Genomic DNA, 21,458 nt, shown 5'->3' on the forward strand with positions numbered 1-21,458 from the left:
AACTCGCTGAGGGTGGCTAGCTGCTTAGAGGCTCCCCCTTCCCACACCAGCCAGGCCTCTGGCTCTCTGGTCCCATCTGGCTGCTTCCTGTTCCAGCAGGAGTCACTTTCCAAGGCCTGGATCTTCCCGTGGATTGCAAGGCCTGTGTCTTCCCATTGATTGATTGCAAGGCCTGTGTCTTCCCATTGATTGATTGCAAGGCCTGTGTCTTCCCATTGATTGATTGCAAGGCCTGTGTCTTCCCATTGATTGATTGCAAGGCCTGGGTCTTCCCATTGATTGATTGCAAGGCCTGGGTCTTCCCATTGATTGATTGCAAGGCCTGGGTCTTCCCATCGATTGTAAGGCCTATGTCATCCCATTGATTGATTGCAAGGCCTCTGTCTTCCCATTGATTGATTGCAAGGCCTGGGTCTTCCCATCGATTGATTGCAAGGCCTGGGTCTTCCCATCGATTGATTGCAAGGCCTGTGTCTTCCCATCGATTGTAAGGCCTATGTCATCCCATTGATTGATTGCAAGGCCTAGGTCTTCCCATTGATTGATTGCAAGGCCTGGGTCTTCCCATCGATTGATTGCAAGGCCTGGGTCTTCCCATCGATTGTAAGGCCTATGTCATCCCATTGATTGATTGCAAGGCCTCTGTCTTCCCATTGATTGATTGCAAGGCCTGGGTCTTCCCATTGATTGATTGCAAGGCCTGGGTCTTCCCATTGATTGATTGCAAGGCCTGATCTTCCCATTGATTGATTGCAAGGCCTGGTCTTCCCATTGATTGATTGCAAGGCCTGGGTCTTCCCATTGATTGATTGCAAGGTCTGTGTCTTCCCATTGATTGATTGCATGGCCCATGTCTTCCCATTGATTGATTTCAAGGCCTGAGTCTTCCCATTGATTGCAAGGTCTGGTCTTCCCATGGATTGCAAGGCCCGGGTCTTCCCATTTATGGATTGTAAAGCCCGGGTCTTCCCATTCATGGATTGCAAAGCCTGTGTTTTACCATGGATTGCAAGGCCTAGTCTTCCCATTGACTGATTGCAAGGCCTGAGTCTTCCCATTGATTGATTTCAAGGTCTGGGTCTTCCCATTGATTGATTGCATGGCCCATGTCTTCCCATTGATTGATTTCAAGGCCTAAGTCTTCCCATGGATTGCAAGGTCTGCTTTTCCCATGGATTGCCAGGCCAGGGTCTTCCCAGTCATGGATTGCAAAGCCTGTGTCTTCCCATGGATTCCAAGGCCTAGTTTTCCCATTGACTGATTGCAAGGCCTGAGTCTTCCTATTGATTGATTTCAAGGCCTGGGTCTTCCCATGGATTCCAAGGCCTGGGTCTTCTCATAGATTTATTTATTTATTTATTTATTTTATTATATTTTTATACCGCCCTTCTCCCGAAGGACTCAGGGCGGTGTACAGGGCAATAAATACAAAAACAAGATACAAAAGTTAAAAGCGATTAAATAAATGCCCAAGGTTAAAACAATAATTAAGATGTATTTAAAACCCCAACCCTAACCCATCAGACCAGGTCAGACTGCTCAAATAGATGCGTTTTTAGATCACGCCGGAAGGAGCGAAGGTCGGGGGCCGTCCGGAGCTCAACCAGCAAGCGGTTCCATAGGTCTGGCGCGCCCACAGAGAACGCTCTCCCCCTGGGGGCCACCAATCGACATTCTTTGATCGGAGGCACCCGATTCATCTTCCCTTCACCCCCAAAATTTCCCAGGCCCGTTTAAGCCAGAGCCAAGGCCTCCACTTCCCAAAGCTGAGCCATTCTTCCCGTCCAGTAGCGTTTCCCTTCAAATTTAACGGCCATCCTCTGCCAATGTGCCAATCCAAGCTTCCCTCTTCATCTGAGAATTGGCCACGCACACAAGCACCCCTTGCCCACCCACCCCCACAAGACTGGAACCGGCCCGTGCTTGAAGCACCCAATGCCCAAGTCCTTCAGCAGCTAGTAGGTCAAAGGCAGGGCAGCCCGTGTGATGTGCAAAAGGGTACATGAACTGCAGTGACTGCTTTTCTGAACTGAGCATGTTCGGCCATCATTGTGATGTACATCTCACTTTCCCTAAGCTGCAAAGCATTGCTGTGGAAAGCGGGGGTGGGGGGGTGGGGGGGGCTGTTTCTGCGTGCCGTGAACTTTTTTGGGGTGGTGTTGGGGGAGGGGAAAGGCTGGCTGGAGGGAGGCGTCTGGCCGCCATCCTACAACTTCACTCCTTGCTTCAGTTCTTTTGCCTTTTTTTTCCCACGCACATATAACACCAAACCTCCAGCATTGACCGCATGCAGTTCATTCTTTCTTTTGTTCTTTCTTTTTTTCCTCCTCCTCCTCCTCCTCGTTACTTTTCTCCCTTCTGCAGTCTTATTGCAGTCTCCGTGGAAAAGCCTTTTCCCCCCCCCTTTTTTTTATACAAGGAGTGGTTTGCTGTTAATAAAACCTTGTCCGCAGGGCATCCGATGACGTGGTTCCGATGGAGCGTAGTAGCACTCCACTGCTTAAAGCAGCGAGTGGAGTCTTTAAAAAAAAATAAATCTGGTGTTTCTTCGGAGCCATCGGGGGAGGGGGGACCCCCGCCACAGCCAAATTGGCAGTTGTGGAAGATCTCTTGAATATCTCCTTTGCTTAGCTTGCATCCTTTTATCTAGATCTGTGCCATAGCACCTTAAAACACTTTTTTCTGCTGATCTGTTCCTTCTTCACGGAAGAAGGTTTTCCAACCTAAGGGTTTGGTTTCCCAGGAATATTAGATCACGACAGAAAATAAAAATGCAAAGCTGGCGTAGGGTTGACTGGATATACAGGTAGTCCTCGATTTGCAACAGTCCATTTAGCGACTGTCCAAAGTTACAACTGAGAAAATTGACTGAGGACCGTTTTTCACCCAAATGACTATTGGCGGCATAGTCAGGTGGTCAGAATTCAAACACTTGGCAACTGACTCGCATTTACGATGGTTGCAGTGTCCTGGGGGTGTGTGTGTCATGTGATCCCCTTTTGCGACAAGCAAAAGTCATTGGGGAAAGCCGGATCCACTTAACAACCTTGTTACTGAATTTACAAATGAAATGGATTCATTTGACAAATGTGGCAAGAAAAGCGGTAAAATGGGGCAAAAATTCATTGGAACAAATGTCTCACTTAGCAACAGAGATCTTGGGCTCAGTTGGGGTCATAAGTCGAGGACTACCACACTCACCTGCCCTCTTGCGCATGCGTGCTCTGCGCTTTGGTTTCAGGGGCCATTATTTTGGGAAGACTGTATTTCAAACGCTTGTTGCTGGAGGTACCTTAAGCGTAATAAAACACATTTTTGGGGAGGGAAAGGGGAGGTTAGGGTTAGGAAAAGAATTTTTTTTTTTTTGCTATTAACAAAGGGGCCTTAGCCTCACGCTCATTTGGTAGGTTTTCCATGTCAGGTCATGACTTGTGATGGATTATATGCTTGATATATCTGATGAGGTAAGACCAGGAATTAAGCCAGCAGCAGCTGAATGACACTGTGAGACTTTACAAATCCAATAAAAGGGAATATTTGTAGCTCAGGGTTGAATTGGAGGAGTCCTCGTCCCAAAGGAGCTTTTCATAAAGGCAGCTGGAATTTTGGGGTGTTTTTTTTTTCCTTGGAAAATATTTCGCTTCCCATCCAAGTTGCTTCTCCAGTTCTGAAGAAGTGAAGCGAAGAAGTGTCTTGGTTGAGAAACGAAACATTTCCAAGGGAAAAAAAACACCCAAGAAAGTCCAATTGCCTTTCGGAAAAACACCTCTGGGACATGCATGAACTGGGCGATTGAGAATCTCCATAGACACTGAGGGATCTTGCAGACGTTTCATCACCCAACTAGGTAACGTCATCAGTGTTAGAAAGAGGTGGGGTTGCGCTCTCTTAAATGCAAATGGCCTGCCCTGTCAGTGTTGGTGAGAATGGCCCTGGTGGTTCCTTGATTAGGCTGTTGTTTACTGTTAGCTTATTTTTCTGAGTTGGTAGCTCCTGATCTATAGGGCAAGCCACTCATATATAAACAGAGTTCAAACCACCAGTCCCGTCCAGCCCTGAGGATGTTACCTAGTTGGGTCACGAAACATCTGCAAGAAAACAACCAAACTCGGGAGAGCACCAAGGACCTCCCACTTACCAAAAGCAACAGCCTCCAAGCCAGTCCTGGGCACCTTTGGCGAAGGAATTTGGGGCACGATGGACTGACCCCGATTGACTTCCGTTGCATGGCAAGACTTCCGCTGTGCCTTGCGGGTGTGGACTTGTTCATTTACTTAGAGCAGGGGTGTCAAACTGCCGGTCCGTGGGCCGGATGCGTCATGCCGAAACCGCGCCCACCCCAGCTCCGGCAATGGGGGAAAAATTGCAATAACGTGGCGACACGTCACGTGACATGGTGAGTTTGACACCCTTGACTTAGTGCAGGGGTAGGCAACCTTGGCTCTTTGACGACTCGTGGACTTCAACTCCCAGAATTCCTGAGCCAGCCATGCTGAGGGGAAAGGGAGAGGTTTCCATGCTGAGCCATGCCGGCTCAGGAATTCTGGGAGTTGAAGTCCACGAGTCATCAAAGAGCCAAGGTGGCCTACCCCTGGTCTAGGCCGCTTTATGACTTGTGGACTTCAACTCCCAGAATTCCTGAGCCAGCCATGCTGAGGGGAAAGGGAGAGGTTTCCATGCTGAGCATGGAATTCTGGGAGTTTTTTTTTTTAATTCCATTTATATCCCACCCTTCTCCAAAGACTCAGGGCGGCTTACAAGCTTAGCAGTAGCCTTCATTCTATGTATATGCCTGCTTGTTAGGGCTTTCACACAAACCCCAAGCGGCATTATTACAAAGTCAGCTTAATTGCCCCCAACAATCTGGGTCCTCATTTTACCTACCTCGGAAGGAGTTGAAGTCCACGAGTCATCAAAGAGCCAAGGTTGCCTACCCCTGACTTAGAGAGAACAGGGAATTGTTCTCTAGGTGAGGAAAACTAAGTACAGGTGCATACCCTTGAATTGAAGTGTTCCACCTGTTGTGATTTGTACTCTTGAGAACTCGGATCAAGTTGTATTTTAGGAAGGATTCTAAGAGTGCGAGTTGCAAATAAAAACAACGAGCAGTTGAGGGCCTAGAAACAGCCCTGTTTATTGAGATGGAAGGCAACAGCTCCAGGGTGAATATCAGTGGAGCTTTCAAGTATGAGAAGTAGCAGCACAGGAAGACGGCAGCCAATGTCACCCCTGAGCTGGACTAACAGTCATAGGCTGGACAGGAAGCAACGGATGGGAACCAGTCAAGGAGAGAAGCAACCTAGAACTAAGGAGAAATTTCCTGACAGAACAATTAACCAGTGGAACTGCTTGCCTCCAGAAGTTGTGGGTGCTCCAGCATGGGAGGTTTTTAAGAAGAGACTGGACAGCCGTTTGTCCAGAATGGGAAGAGTGGGGGAATTGAGGAAGAGGAGGGGCTTGTGAGAACTTCTGTCTTCAAGCAAAGGCTGGATCAACGTCAGTTTCAGAGGCTTTATAAACAGGACTGGCCTGATCCATCTGTAGCCTTAACAAGTTTTCTCCTATGGTCTGTGGGTATGGAATGGCTCCTGCAGCCTCGTTTAACTGGTGATTGTTCTGTAAATGGGGAGATCTAAATCCAGATGCATAAAACTACCGTCAAACTATGCTGGCCATCTATTAACAAAGGGACATGCTGTAAAATACAAATTTAAAATACCTCAGTAGCCTTTTTGTTCTTAAGTTGAAAGTCACCGTGCTTAGAAGAGAGATTTCTGCATGAGATAGGTCCCATATGGAGTCATTCATTCATTCATTCATTCATTCATTCATTCATTCATTCATTCATTCATTCATTCCTGCTTACCTATATGGTCCATCTCACCTAAATGACTGTGGGGTGTCTTTTGAGCAAGGGTGTCCAACTTTAGCAACTTTAAGACCTGTGGACTTCAACTCCCAGAATTCCTCAGCCAGCCATGCTGGCTGAAGAATTCTGGGAGTTGAAGCCTACAGGTCTTAAAAGGTTTCCAGGGTTGGACAGCCCCACTTTAGAGGGTCTTGCCCATGCTTCTCAACTCCATCATGCCTTAGAGCACTGTTTCTCAACCTTAGCACCTTTAAAGACATGTGGACTTCAGCTCCCAGAATTCCCCAGCCAGTGCACATATCTTAAAAGTTGCTTAAGTTGAGAAACAGCGTTCTAAAGTGCTGGGTCCTCAGGAGAGCCAGCAACACAGATTGGCTGCAGGAAATGACCAGGCTGATCCCCAAAGGAGGGGTCAAACATGTCATCCGTCTCGAGTCCCTTCGTGCTCACCTTGGATTGCACCGGCTCTTATCTCCCGCCCATTTGCTTTGGCCGTTAGTAGTTCAGATTCTTGTAGAGAGCTTAAGCTTGCAATAAACCCTCATGCACCGGTGCAAATGACACCGGGGGAAACCCGTGAAGGGAAAAGAGGGAGGGATACGGCGAGGCGACTGGATCGACTCTAGCAAATTCCCCAGAATTTGGTACATTAAAATTTGGTCAGATCGGATTAGATCCCTGCAATCTCACGCTCGAGGTCCAAGCTAGACTTTGGGAACAACCTGCCCGAAGCCCTCCAACAGCGAGTGTCCCCTCCCCTTCTTCAGAAGAACGTCCTGCAAATCCAGTGGCACGTTTAGACCACTGGCATTTCCCTTCCCAGCTTATGTTGTTGGTTTTTTTGGTCAATGATTTCCTTTCTTGGACTGTGTTTCATGCCCCCCTGAAGGCTTTTCCACTTCTCTGCCAGAAAACCATAGGACCCTGAAAAGTGGCTGCGTGGTTTGTCTTGATCTTTGGGATTCTTCTGTCTTCCTAGGTGGACAAGCTGGACGCCTCAGAATCGCTGAGGAAAGAGGAAGAACAGGCAACGGAGACCCAGCCTATTGTTTACGGTAAGCCTTTCCCTCGGCGTGGCCATTTCCGTCATTTGAGCATGCATGCATTTCTTTAGGGGGGTGTGTGTGGGGGGGCACTCAAAGCCCAAGCTGACGTAAGTTTGGAACGGGCCTAGTCTAAAAATACAGCCCTTTAATAAGTCGATCCTGAGTCATCCAGCTTAAGAGTTGTCTGGAAGTTGAGTCCTGGGCAATTGGATGTCTGTGGAGATTCTCAGTCCTGCAGGTCCTGGTGCTTTTTCAAAAGACAACTTGGATTTTCTTGGGTTGTTTTTTTTTTTAAATTTCTCCTTGAAAACGTTTCTCTTTTAATCCAAGGAGCTTCTTCAGTTCTGGAGAAGGTTCTTGTTCTGAAGATAACTTCCAAAGCAGCTTCTTTGGTCGAGAAGCGAAAACAAGAAAGCCCAGTTGCCTTTTGGAAAAGCACTTTTGGGACAAGGGCAGTTGGACTTAATTTTTCTTGTTGGCCTGAGACGTTTCGCCGCCCACCCAAGCAGCTTGTTGAGTCTGAGGAAGTTGGGGAGGGAAATCGAGCAGGCGAGAAAAATAAGCCCAGGTGTCCTGACTCAACTTCCAGACAATTCTACCTGGATGACTGTGAATCTTCACCGACAACATTGCCGTGTCTTTTGGGGAAGAAACCCTGATGTTGGTGCGGGAATATGGAAAAGCATCAAGAATCAGAATAGTAGCGTTCGAAGGGACCTTGTAGGTCATCTAGTCCAACCCCCCTGCCCAAGCAGGAGACCCAGCATCATTTCTGACAAGTGGCAGTCCGGTCTCTTCTTGAAAGCTTCCAGTGATGAAGCTCCCACAACTTCTGAAGGCAAATCTGTTCCATTGGTTGATCGTTCCCACTGTCAGAAAATTCCTCCTTATTTCTGGGTTGAAATCTCTCCTTGATCAGTTTTCATCTGTTATTCGTTGTCTGGCCTTCAGGTGCTTTGGAGAATAGTTGAACCCCCTCTCAAATATTGAGAGACTGCTAACATGTCTCCCTGGTCTTTCTCTTCACTAGACTAGCCATGCCCAGAAAAGTGGGCCATTACAGGAATCCCCTATCCCAGGGGTAGGCAGCCTTGGCTTTTTTATGACTCGTGGACTTCCACTCCCAGAATTCCTGAGCCAGCATGGCTCAGCATGGAAACCTCTCCCTTTCCCCTCAGCATGGCTGGCTCAGGAATTCTGGGAGTTGAAGTCCAAAAGTCATAGAGCAGCCTAGGCCTAGGCCTAGGCCAGGGTTAGGCCACCTTGGCTTTTTTTATGACTCGTGGACTTCAACTCCCAGAATTCCTGAGCCAGCATGGCTCAGCATGTAAACCTCTCCCTTTTCCCTCAGCATAGCTGGCTCAGGAATTCTGGGAGTTGAAGTCCACGACTCATAGAAGAGCCAAGGTTGCCTACCTGTCAAGATTCTCTTCATAAACGGCTAGTCCTACATTGGAAAGCCGTCTGCCATAAGCTATTTGTTTCACACATGGCAGATCTCCTGATTATAAAATGAGAAGGTCAGTTGTTCAGCTTTAAAACTGAATGGGCCAGATCCAATGACCTCTGTCCCAAGGTCATGTGATGCCCTTTGGCGACCTTCTGACAAGCAAAGTCAATGGGGGGAGGCAGATTCGCCTAACAACCGTGTTACTAACTTATCAACTGCAGTGATTCCCCTTAGCAACTGAGGCAAGCAAGGTCGTAAAATAGGGCAAAACTCACTTAAGTATCTCATTTAACAATAGAAATTTTGCGCTCAATTGTGGTCATAAGTAAAGGACTACCTGCACTAGCGGAATGGTGGGTTTTTTTACCCACTCCAGCCTCTTTCTAGGATAGGGGTAGGCAACCTTGGCTCTTTAATGACTCGTGGACTTCAACTCCCAGAATTCCTGAGCCAGCCATGCTGAGGAGAAAGGGAGAGGTTTCCATGCTGAGCCGTGCTGGCTCAGGAATTCTGGGAGTTGAAGTCCATGAGTCACTAAAAGAGCCAAGGTGGCCTACCCCTGCCCTAACCAACTTGCTCAAACTGAGGAAGTTAACAGAATAACAGAGCTGGAAGGGACCTTGGAGGTCTTCTAGTCCAACCCCGTTCTGGGGAAACGTCTCAAACCAACAAGAGAAAAATAAATCCAGTTGCCCCAACTCAATTTCCAGAGAGCCCTTCAACCGCTTGCTCCATTTTCTTTCTTTCCTTCCTTAGGTCAGCCCCAGCTCATGTTGACGGCTGGTCCCAGCGTGGCGGTCCCTCCTCAAGCACCTTTTGGCTACGGCTACACTGCACCTCCCTACGGGCAACCCCAACCTGGGTTTGGATACAGCATGTAAGGAAGCCAGCGGGGAACCAGCATCCTTTTGTGGAACCTCCACCGTCCCTCTCACGTCGAGGGGGAAAAAAAAAACAACAACCTCGTGTCCTCGTAACATTTATTTTATGAAGGACTTGTGTTTTCTGTTTGTTCCTCCTCTCCCCTTCCTTCCCACAAGCTCTCCGGACACCCCCCCAACACCATCTCCCCCTTTTCTTCACATTCCACATTTCCCCCCCCCCCTCTGGTGGGAATACTTTTAAATCTTCCAGCAGGCTTCTCCCCCACCCCACCCTCCCTCATTTTTGCAAGATTGCTTCTGACGTGAAACCTCCGTTCTCTCGTGTCTCTCTTCCCCATTTGCACTCTTGTAACCTGGAAAAACGGTCAGATCTCTCTTCGGTTCAGGGGGTAACGTAAGAGTGGCCGGTTTTGCCCCCAAAAGCACGTAATCAAAAAGGTTTATTCTGAAGGGCCGGGGTGGTGGTGGTGGTGAAAAAAGGATTTTAGTGGTGGGGTTGAAACACTAAAAAGATAAATTTTGGATGGCTTGGCTCTTGAAATAAATGAATTGTAAAACAAAAGAGAGAGGGTGGGGGGGGGGGAAAGCTCGCAGATAACATACCGAAAACCTGTCCTGGTTTTGTTTTTTTTAAATAAAAAAAAAGACCCATCCAGTAGAGGCTCCATTTAAACCTATGCAGGTTTCCGGTTAGATGTACAGAGAACGCCAAGTGTTTTTGCTCACTCCGTGTGTAATCCCACTGACCCTTCCGTTGTGTTAGTGCAATTTTTTTTTTGTGGGGACCATTTTATATTCCACTGAGGAACAAGATGTCGAGGGGGGGGGCACCATAAATCCAATCTTTAGTGTTTCTGACTAACCTCGCCCTCCAGTTTGTGTATGTTGGATATTGTGGTGTTCCCAATTCCCCTCCCCCCCCCTCTCCCCCGGAGTGTACAGAAGAAAGAGAGAGAGAGAGAGAGAAAATGGAAAGGGGCGTTTGGGAAACCCCAACGGCTGTTCAGTTTTTGCTTGTGCAATTGAAAAATGACTCAAATTGGGGGGGAAAAAAGGAGATGATAATAAATGACTGGACTGTGGACATCCTCTATAGTAGTTTTTCAGTATGTATCTTTTCAAACTCCTTTATAATGTATGCGCTTGACCTCAAACAGAAAAACAAACAAACTACCAATAAAGATATATATATATAAGTTCGGCAGTGTTCTTCAGGTCCGAAGCAGGAACCAGCAACTTAGCAAAATTTCCAAATTGTGGGAGAGTGGAGTGGATCTTGGGCAGGTGACTTGCACTGATGGAGATTCCTTGAGGTGAACGGGAAATGCTCGGAGCTAAAAACGAGGAAAGTTTGATGGCACTTTTTCAAGCCCTCGGCTGGGCTATGAGCCGCTGAAGGCTTCTTCTTCTTCCCAAGTAAGAAAACAAAACAAAACAAAATCTTTAGGGTTGTAGTTTTGAGTGTTTCCAGTTTTAAATCTGACAAAAGATCATGTTATAGGTATGTTAAGTTGCCTTAATATATTTAGCTTCGAAATAAAAATTGACTTCAATGTTCAATGCTGTTTGAATTAAGTGTCCTGTTTATCCATGCAAATGGCCTCCGTTGGTGGAACGGGAACTCCAGATTTCATGCGGATCCAACAGGTATGATGTAAAAAGAGGGGCGTCTGTTGTATAGAGGGGTAGCCCTCAACTTAAAATCATTTGTTTAATGACCAAGGTTACAACAGCACTGAAAAATGCGGCTTACGATTGGTTCTCAACACCTACTGTTGTGATTCCTAGCCAGTCTGGATCCAGCAGCTGAGTCTGAGGAATCAGAGGAGGAGGAGGGGCCTGGAGTGACATCAGAGGAAGGCTCTGAGGAGCTCCAAGACTTACAGTCTGATGAGCCTGGCCCCTCTACTCACGCTCAGGCTGAGACACAGCTGTGTTGGGAGCCTGAGTTGGACAGTGATAAAGAACAGTTGGGACAAATCCAGGATGCACGAAAGCACAGGCAAGGACTCACATAGGCTGGGACAGAACACCTACAACCGTTGCAGTGCCCTTCTGGTTATGTGATCAAAATTCAAGCTCTTGGCAACTGGCTTATATTTATGAAGATTGCGGCATCCCAGGGCCACGTGAACCCCATTTGTGATGTTTTCAGCCGGCCTCCAACAAACAAAGTCAGTGGCAGAAGCCAGATTCACTTAACGATTCACTTAGCAACTGCAGTGATTTGCTTAACTATGGCAAAAAAGTAAAATTGGGTGCGACTTGCTTAACAACCGCCTTACTTAGCAAAAGACATTCTGGCCATAAGTCAAGGACTACCTGTTGTTAGGATGAAATTGGAATGAATCCAGGCCCTCCCTAGCACTAAGGTTGGCTACAGGACCGAGAATATCACAGCTTACGAAGGACTGGGTTTCTTGCAGGAGAGAACTACATGGCTAAACAATTTGAAGGCAACAGAGATCAGCTCTGGGTAAAGCATTTGAAGGAGGGAGGTTTCAAAACTGCCTCTCAATGGAGGGTTAAAGCAGCCGTGTCCTTCAGCAAACTCATACGGCTGCCTTCAAAAGCATCTGTTGGGCTATCTGCTGCCACCCCACCAGAAACACTCGGGATAAGCCACACTAGGAAACCAAAGTCACGTATGTCGATACTCCTGTTACTATAAGCCAGGGGTTCCCAACCAAGGGTGCGAGACGATATTCCAGGGGTGTGAAAACTCGGGTTTTCAAAATTATAGTTATATGCATAATTTATTGCCGTTATTTTGAACTTTTGTAAGGGGTGCAAGAATATATCAGAAGCGTTCTAGGGGTGCGAGGTATAGAAAAGGTTGGGAACCGCTGCTATATGCTGTAACAAAATCTTGCAAGTCTGAATGTGCTTCCCACCACCACCCCTTTACCATAGCAAAAATTAAGACGGGTCTTGTCCGAAATGCTTTCTCAAGTTCTATCTCGAACTCAGGAATTTTATTTACACACACGCATTGCGGCTTGGTGGTGAAGATGCTTGCCTCCCACTCGGAAAGTTGAGAACTCAAATCCTAAGTAGCTGCAGATAGTTTCTCTCCTAGGACTTAAAGAGAACTTAACTCCGCATAGGCATCAGGAAGGGCAGCCGACCCATCAATACTCTGCTCCATCCAGTTGCCCCCGACTGTACTCTGAATTAAGGGATTACAGGATTGTAAAAAAAAGGAGTTATACATGCGCACGTACTCACACACAAATTCCCTTCTCACCCCTATGACTGATCTGTGTCTTCCTCACTCTCGGGTCCTCTGCCACAGGGGTCCCCAAACGCCGGTCCGTGGACTGGGTAGCAGGCCGCAGCATGCAAACAACTAGTCCAAACAAACAAGCAAAGCCCCATTCATTGGATGCAGGCAGCACACAAAGCCACATGCACTCTGGTCTGTGGAAAAACCTTTTTCCATGGAACTGGTCCCTGGTGTCCCAAAAGATTGGGGACCTCTGCTCTACCAGAAATGGGAGTTTGAGGGTTCTGCCCAGGATCGTTGCCGTTCCTAGCGCCTCAGTACTCTGGACAGAGAGCTCTCATGTCACTCCTGGGATGTGTTGAAGGCCCTCCCAACATTGGCCTTGACTTTTCACATCTTAAGAGTTCGTCCTTCAGGTGGCGGGTCCTTCTCCAGCTTCTCCTCCTCCACCTCTTTAATGTCTGCTGTCAGTTGGCACTGTTACAGGTATCTTATCGTATACCTGAGAGAGGCTTTTCCTCCCGTTACTCCAGGTCATTCCTCCCATTTCAGAAACACGCATGCAGAGTATATTTTGGAAGTGTGGCAAGAGATCCTGTCCAATTTTTTGCCCTTCCATCTGCGCAGAAGGAGAGATGTTTCCTTGCTTTCAAGTCCACTCCATTTAAACAAATAAGCGAGGAAGCCGTTGCTCTCCAGGTGGCCCAGAGCCACATTTTCCCAGCATTTACAGGGCTGGGTCGACGCATGGAAGAGTTGTGGCCTCAACAACATCTTGGAAAAGGGAGCGCCTGGGGAAGACTTCGAGATAAAAGACGCCTCTTTCCCGGAGACGAAAGACAATTGTTTTGGGACAGGTTACGAGGTGAGCAAGAAAGCAGCAGAGGGCAGCATGGCTGCAGTATCCCTACACCTTTTCAGACAAGACGGAGGTGGTCACAAACTTTCCAACCTTACAACCGCATCACATCGCTTGAGTTGCAGGCTATTGCATCAGTTGCTTTCTGGCACAAATATTTCAAGCCGAGGCAGTTGCCAACGGAGCAACGGCTTTTGTGTTTTGAATCTGGCCTAGCCTTATTCCCCCATGAGCAAAAACAGGCTACATTCTCAAGGTGCGTGGAAAGTTGAGGTTGGCAGCGCTAATTACTTTTTTCTTGGAGCAACCCGAAGCAAAGTGCGTTGTTGCATTTTGCAGAATTGTCCGCTAAGTCAGTGGCCGCCAGTTTGGTCTAGTTGCGGTTAAGAAGAGCAACAAAGATGATTAGGGGACTGGAGGCTAAAACATATTGGGAACGGTTGCTGGAATTGGGTATGTGTAGTTTAATGAAGAGAATGATGAGGGGTGACATGATAGCAGTGTTCCAATATCTCAGGGGCTGCCCCAAAGAAGAGGGAGTCAAGCTATTCTCCAAAGCACCCGAAGGCAGGACAAGAAGCAACGGAGGGAAACTAATCAAGGAGAGAAGCAACCTAGAACTAAGGAGAAACTTCCTGACAGTGAGAACAATTAACCAGCGGAACAACCTGCCTCCAGAAGCTGTGAATGCTCCAACGCTGCAAATTTTTAAGAAGAGATTGCACTGGCATTTGTCTGAAATGGTATAGGGTTTCCTGCCTGAACAGGGGTTGGACTAGACGACCTCCAAGGTGCCTTCCGACTTTATTATTATTATTATTATTATTATTATTATTATTATTATTATTATTATTATTATTATTATTGCACCAGGCTAGAAAGTGGGGGATCCCGAGTTCAAGTCCCCACGTCACCATGAGAGCCAGCTGAATGGCCTTGGGCGACTCGCTCTGTCGCAGCCCAACTCGTCTTGCAGGGTGGCGATTGTGGGGAAAATAGGAGTAAGGAACATTATGTAAATTTGCCACAATGAGTTACTTATAAAATAATGAAGGCAGGATAAAAATCTAGTAATAATACAGGTAGTCCTCGACTTAGCAAATCACAATTGAGCCCCAAATTACTGTTGCTAAGCGAGACTGTTGCTAAGTGTGTTTCCCCCCATTTTACAACCTTTCTTGCCACGTTTAAGTAAATCACTGCAGATGTTAGTTAACATTATTACTAACTATCATTAGGTGTGAAGTGAATTTGGCTTTCCCATTGACGTTGCTTGTCAGGTCGGAAAAAGTGATCACGTTCATTATAAATACGATCCAGTTGTCAAGCACCTGAACGTCTGACCTTGTGACCATGGGGGTGTTGCAATGGTCATAAGTGTGAAAAATGGCCATAAGTCACTTTTTTTCGGTGCCATTTTAACTTCAAATGGTTGCTAAGCACAGTGTAGAGGTGATACGTTGAAGACCACGTGTAAATATTCTTGATGAGTGGCTACATTACAGGGTATATTTCCATACAACAAATATTTCAGGGACTTCCAATCTAGTTTGTGGTTTGGTGGAACATCTGGCATTCCTGAGATGTGAGCGTAACCATTTGCTCAGGAATTAATAATAAGTTGGAAGGGACCTTGGAGGTCATCTAGTCCAACCCCCTGCTCAGGCAGGAAACCCTATACCATTTCAGAAAAATGGCTGTCCAGTCTCTTCTTAAAAACTTCCAGTGTTGGAGCATTCACCACTTCTCGAGGCAGGTTGTTCCACTGGTTAATTGTTCTCACTGTTAGGAAGTTTCTCCTTAGTTCTAGGTTGCTTCTCTCCTTGAAGAGTTTCCATCAGTTGCTTCTTATCCTGCCTTCAGGTGCTTTGGAGAATAGCTTGACTCCCTCTTCTTTGGGGCAGCCCCTGAGATACTGGAAGACTGCTATCATGTCACCCCTCACTCTTCTCTTCGTTAAACTACACATACCCAGTTTCAGCAACCGTTCCCTATATGTTTTAGCCTCCAGTCCCCCAATCATCTTTGTTGCTCTTCAATTCTGGGAGTTGAAGTCCACAAGTCATAAAAGGGCCAGAGTTCCCCACCCCTGTGTTAGATGATGCAGTTACTTCCAAATGGAGATGCCTTTGGGAGAATAAGCCATTTGCCAAGTTGTCTCTTTTGTTTTTAAGGGGAAAAAATGGGTACACACCTAGAGAATAGGTACTCGTCAACACATAGGATTATAATGGAGCGTGCCCATTAGTAGTTGCAAATCGGGACAGTCTTAAATCTGGCCTTGCCTACAGGATCCACCTGACAGCGCCACCTTTTTCGCAGAGGTCATTAAGCAAGCAGTATGGTTGTTAAGTGAATCAATGATTCACTAGAGGCTGTCTTTGCCAAAAGCCGAGTAAAGGCCGGGTTTGGGGCAAAAGCGTTGTAAAATGTGGATCATGTGATTGCAGGTCACTGCAATGGGTCGTAAATGCGGGCTGGTTTCTGACATGGATCATGTAACTGTGAGTTGGCTCATGGGTGCTGGCCATCAGAACCAGGTGGCAAGTACCCCCAGGGGAGTCCATCGTTAACTTCAAATGGTTGTAAGTGCGGTTCAGCAAAGGAAGCTTTTTAATCCCTGTTCTAGCAATGGCACAAAAAGTTCTCTGTTCATATGTTGCCTTAAGAGCAGGGGTCTTCAAACTTGGCCCTTTTATGACTCGTGGACTTCAACTCCCAGAATTCCTGAGCCGGCATGGCTCAGCATGGAAACCTCTCCCTTTCCCCCAGCATGGCCGGCTCAGGAATTCTGGGAGTTGAAGTCCAGGAGTCATAAAGCTGCCTAGGCCTGGGTTGGGCCACCTTGGCTCTTTTATGACTCGTGGACTTCAACTCCCAGAATTCCTGAGCCAGCATGGCTCAGCATGGAAACCTCTCCCTTTCCCCTCAGCATGGCTGGCTCAGGAATTCTGGGAGTTGAAGTCCACGAGTCATAAAAGAGCCAAGGTTGCCGACCCCTGGACTAGACGGAAGGAGCCATAATCTACAGATGAAGCAGGCACATTAGCAGAAAGAAAAGCCAGGTATCTTGTCTAAAAGATTTCTTCAGGAAGGCAGAGGTCAAGAAATGCAAAGATTTTCAACAGAAGAGAATATCAGTAGCTCAGTGTTGAGCTCTGGAGTCCTCAGTGTGTTTGCTTGCAGCTGTTTATTATCTAACTAGGTAACATCATCAGGGCTCAGTGAGTGTGGGATTTGCTCCCTATTCATCAGCCGTCAACAGACACACAAAGATAAACCACATTTACATACCATTTAAAAAAGCTAAGGAGGAAAAGAGCAGAACCCATCTTCTCCAGCACCCAATGCCCAGATAAGCAGGGATTAATGCCAGAGAAAACAACCAAGCAGAAAGCAGTACCCTATTGAAGGAACCACCAAGGAGGAAATCACACCTCCGCCAAGCTACTGGATAAACAGGCAGCAAACTCCACATTCTTGTTGGGCTGATTATGCTTCCTAGTTGAGTAATGAAACATCTGCAAGTGAACAACCAAGCTCAGAGATCATCGACTCCACAAAGCAGATTTGTTGGGCTGCTGTCCTGATGATCTTAAAATCAAGAGTAAAAACAGCACCTCTTGTGTAACATGTTTAGCAGATGTGGCCCTAAGTACCCTTTCCAGGGACTCATCACAATTTGGTCAAAGAGTAGCTATTTGCACACCAAAGGAATGTGGCTGTGAGCACTTAATGACACGCAACTTGCATTTGCAGGGTGCCCTTAACCAGGTCAGTCACAAACTTGCTCAATTTTTCCAGGTGTGGAACATCATTGCTTTCAAGTTGATCGCTTAGTATGTTCTGAAAACACCGCCCATATGGTTATTAGTTTTGATTTTGATTTTGATTTTATTAGACTTATATACCGTCCTTCTCCCGTAGGACTCAGGGTGGTTCACAAGGTTTTTTAAAAACAATACAACAAATTAAAAAAATTAAAAACAATTAAAATGATTACACTAACCTTGAACTAAAAACCCCAATTACAATTAAAATACAATTAAAACCCCAGTTAATACTCTCAGTCCAGGCCAGAAAGCTCAAAGAGCCAGGTCTTCAGGTCCCGGCGGAATGAGCGAAGGTCAGGGGCAGTCCTAAGCTCTACAGGCAGCTGGTTCCAAAGGGCCGGCGCACCCACAGAGAAGGCCCTCCCCCTGGGTATTGTCCACCAGCAATCTTTTACCGGCGGTACCCTGAGAAGACCCTCCCTGTGGAAGCGCACAGGACGAAGGGAGCTTGATGCCGGCAGCAGGTGCTCCCTCAGATATCCCGGACCCTCGCCATTTAGGGCTTTATAGGTCATCACCAGCACCTTGAATTTCACCCGGAGGGCAACCGGAAGCCAATGCAGCTCGCGGAGTAGAGGTGTTACATGGGAGTATTGGGAAACTCCCATCACAACCCGCGCGGCTGCATACTGCACCAGCTGAAGCCTCCGAGTGGTCCTCAAGGGCAGTCCCATGTAGAGAGCGTTGCAGAAGTCCAATCGGGAGGTCACGAGCGCATGAGTGACTGTGCGCAGGGCATCTCGGTCCAGGTAAGCGTACCAGGCGAACCTGGGCAAAGGCCCCCCTGGTCACGGCTCCTATATGGTCTTCAAAACTGAGCCGGGAGTCAAGGAGGATGCCCAAGTTGCGAGCCCTATCGACGGGGGGTAACACCTCACCCCCCCATCATTAAAGATGGAATGGACTGGTTAGTCCGAGATGCCGGTATGCACAGCCACTCAGTCTTGAGACAAAGCCTGTTTCTCCCCATCCAGACCTGGACCGCCTCCAGGCAACAGGACATCACGGCGAGGGCATCATTAATGTATTATCCAAACCCAGAAAATAAAGATTTAGTAACCAGGTTGTGTTAAACCAATTCACTCAGTGACTGTTCAAAGTTACGGTGGCACTGAAAAAAGTGACTGTCCATTTTTCACACTGACCACGTTTGCAGCCTCCCCCATGGTCATGTGATCAAAATTCAGATGCTTGGCAACTGCCTCATATAAATATGAGTGTCCTGGGGTCATGTGATCCCCTTTTGCAACCTTCAGACAAGCAAAGTTAATGGAGGGGAAGCCAGATTCACTTAACAACCGGGATACTAACTTAACTGCAATGATTCATTTAACAACTGTGGCAAGAAAGGTCATAAAATGGGGCAAAATTCATTTAACTGCCTCGCTTAGCAACAAATTTTTTTAGCTTCGATTGTGGTCGTAAGTTGAGGACTACCTGTAGAATCACCGAATGCCTTATACTCCATTGCATTTAAATCAACGGCTTTGTTGGATGCTGATGCATTTCCGTCCGTCTTTAAAAGTTTGCCTAGAAAACACCTAAAAGTTAATATTAAAAGGATGCCAAAGAGCCCTTCCTGTCCGTGTAATTCATTTATTTGGAAACTTTTGTAGCGATGCCTTCCATACCTTACTGATCATCTTCTCCTCCAGATTTCAAAAGGCTTGATTCAAGAAATCCAAAGTCAGAGAATAGCCTAAACTGCTTCTGCAGCTGTGCAAACATAAAGCTGTTTAACCGGTTACAAGAAAGTGGAGCCTGCAAAGATATGTGGGTCATCAGTGTGTGTGTGTGTGTCTTAACGAAACAAAAATAATCTGGGATTTGCATTTGATAATTATTGTTTTGAGGAAGGGACTGGAAGATGGCTTGTTCTCTTGTGTTTTTATCCAAGTTCACCATCTTTACACGGTGAACTTCACATTCAGTAGAGTTTCAGATGGCCAGAAACTTTATCCACAATCTCAGCTGGCCCAGGTCCAATGCCCAAGACAGTCCGGGAGCCCGGAGCTATTTGTGTGCGGCCGGCATCTTGGATTAAACTCACGGTCAAGCCGAGCCCTCTGGCCTCATTTAAAAGCTGAACGAGAGTCTCCTCGTCGGGCGCCTTAAGGACCACCTTCGGTTGTCCACAATATTCCCACTGCTTCAAAAGTTCTGGATTTCGGTGGTGGACTTGCTTATAGGCGGAAACGGCGGCGTGAGCACACTGGGCGGCCACTTTGCCCTTGCCCATCTTCAGGTCATTCCTGACTACGATCACCATCTTGAATTCTCCGTACTCGCCCATGATACTGGCTTCGTTGCCCAGCTCATTGGCCATCATAGTCAATCTGGATTTGGCTGGCCGGAAGAGCCGAGCTCGTATGCTCCAGCCCAAGCATACTCCACAGGTGACACCAGCAATTAGGCCAAACACCCCAGGCCTAGCCAGGTAATCCATAATGCATCTGGAGAACAAGGAGAAAAGCAATGGTCGGGACATTTTAGGAAAACCTGAGTTCTGGCCTTCATGATCTGAAACCTATTTTGTGCTTGGAGATGCCAGTATTCCTTGACTTACAACAGTTTGTTTAGTAACTGTTTGAAGTTGCAACAGCACAGTTAAAAACTGACTTACGACCGTTTTTCACACTTACGACTATTGCAGCATCCCCCTGGTCAGGTGATCAAAATGCAGACACTTGGCAACTGGCTTGTATTTATGACGGCTGAAGTGTCCTAAGGCAGGGCTTTACAACCAGTGGTACAAGTACTAATGTCTCATTTAGCAACATAAATTTTGGGTTCGACTGTGGTCATAAGTCATACTACTTGTATGTTGTGAGAAACATACTACCTGTATTTTTATTTGCTCCGCTCTTATACCTAAGCACAGACGAGACCTTTTTCCCTTTCCAGCTGGCACCCTGGTAGGGAGGCAGGGACCAGCCCCAAGTCACCTCCCGAGCCTTGGCAGTTGTAGGGGAAGCGGGACCTAGGCCTTGCCACCCCCCATCGCTGCTCCCCACTGAATTCCCATCTCAGTTTCCCTTGTGGGTGCTCCATCACTGGTGGCTTTGAAGAAAAGTCTGGATAGCACAGGGGTCTTCAAACCTGGCCCTTTTATGACTCGTGGACTTCAACTCCCAGAATTCCTCAGCCAGGCACACTGGCTAAGGAATTCTGGGGGGTTGAAGCCCACAAGTCATAAAGGGGCCAAGTTTGAAGACCCCTGGGATAGCCCTTTTATTGAAATGGTATAGGGCAGGGGTAGGCAACCTCGGCTCTTTTATGACTCATGGACTTCAACTCCCAGAATTCCTGAGCCAGCCAAGCTGGCTCAGGAATTCTGGGAGTTGGAAGTCCATGAGTCATAAAAGAGCCGAGGTTGCCTACCCCTGGTATAGGGCAGTATTTCTCAAGTGTGGCCGTTTGAAGGTGGGTGGACTTCAACTCCCAGAATTCCCCAGCCAGCAAAGGTCCATCGCTGGAGGTGACTGGCTGGGGGATTCTGGGAGTTGAAGTCCACCCACCTTCAAACGGCCAAAAAACACTGGTATAGGGTCTCCTGCTTGAACAGGGGGTTGGACTAGAAGACCTCCAAGGCCCCTTGTCGTTGTCGTTACTAAATGCAAAGAAGCCCCTCAAACAGGGGTCTTCAAACTTGGCCCTTTTATGACTTGTGGACTTCAACTCCCAGAATTCCTCAGCCATCGTGCCTGGCTGAGGAATTCTGGGAGTTGAAGTCCACAAGTCATAAAAGGGCCAAGTTTGAAGAGCCCTGCCCTAAAAAGACGGCAGGCCGTTCCATTCCTCTGTACCGCCCCCTCCTCTTCTTTTTTTTTTTCGGCCCACCTTCTTTCCCTCCGACTCCTGGCTGTCTCTCCGCCTAGGCCCACGTCACGCTCTCCGACGTCACAAAAAACACCCCAGCCAATCCCGGCGCGGCGCGTGCCGAAGTGGAACGCCAACTCCCGCGATGGGCGGGGCCGCGGGAGACAGCTCGACCAATCGCCTTGCCGCTTTCCCTCAGAGAGGTGCCTCGCTCGCGGCCTGCCCCCTCCTCCCCGTCCACCGCGTTTCCCTCCCCCCATCCCCAGTGTTTTGGGCCGTGCTGGGCCGGCCCTCATTAGGATGAAAGGACGAAATCAGGGGTGGGGAATCCTGGGAGTTTAGGACAGCTTACTTTTTCTCCCCCGCTCGGTTCTAAAATCCGAAACGTTTCAAGTCGCCGGGGTGGCAGAAAAGCGGAAAAGCGGCCGGGCTTCCGGCTAACCAATCCCGGAAGTGACGTCGCATCGCCTCT

The 21,458-nt window shown here is 47.6% G+C and overlaps 2 protein-coding genes across 4 annotated transcripts in view; one reads left to right on the forward strand and one right to left on the reverse strand.

Moving 5' to 3' along the window:
• Positions 1–10,809, forward strand: part of CLTC (clathrin heavy chain) — a 117,266-nt gene extending 106,457 nt beyond the window's left edge. Inside the window, exons 31-32 of the mRNA XM_083379647.1 lie at positions 6,849–6,924; positions 9,122–10,809. Coding sequence (XP_083235773.1) covers positions 6,849–6,924; positions 9,122–9,246 — 201 coding nt within the window. The 3' untranslated portion in view covers positions 9,247–10,809. The remainder of the gene's footprint in view (positions 1–6,848; positions 6,925–9,121) is intronic.
• A 1,206-nt stretch (positions 10,810–12,015) lies between these two features.
• On the reverse strand, positions 12,016–21,417 carry PTRH2 (peptidyl-tRNA hydrolase 2). Of its 3 annotated transcripts, XR_014494468.1 has the most exons (3): positions 21,339–21,417; positions 18,799–19,620; positions 12,016–12,418 (listed from the first exon to the last, which is right to left on the reverse strand). XR_014494468.1 is itself a non-coding variant. In XM_083379885.1 (2 exons), exon 2 carries the CDS (start codon positions 19,611–19,613, stop codon positions 19,095–19,097), a length of 519 nt encoding a protein of 172 aa, XP_083236011.1. In that variant the 5' UTR covers positions 19,614–19,620; positions 21,339–21,417; the 3' UTR covers positions 17,861–19,094. The 3 variants fall into 3 exon arrangements, 2 of the variants coding, with proteins under 2 accessions (XP_083236011.1, XP_083236012.1); XM_083379885.1 differs by lacking the exon at positions 12,016–12,418 and having other exon boundaries at positions 17,861–19,620; XM_083379886.1 differs by lacking the exons at positions 12,016–12,418; positions 21,339–21,417 and adding an exon at positions 21,008–21,151 and having other exon boundaries at positions 17,861–19,620.
• Between the last annotated feature and the right edge of the window lie 41 nt (positions 21,418–21,458).

Source organism: Vipera ursinii, assembly GCF_947247035.1.
Source record: "Vipera ursinii genome assembly, chromosome: 1".
NCBI lineage: Eukaryota > Metazoa > Chordata > Lepidosauria > Squamata > Viperidae > Vipera > Vipera ursinii.

Bases quoted from the DNA above. Each gene is read 5' to 3' on its own strand.
- PTRH2 (XM_083379885.1), bottom strand. From the start codon at position 19,613: ATGGATTACCTGGCTAGGCCTGGGGTGTTTGGCCTAATTGCTGGTGTC.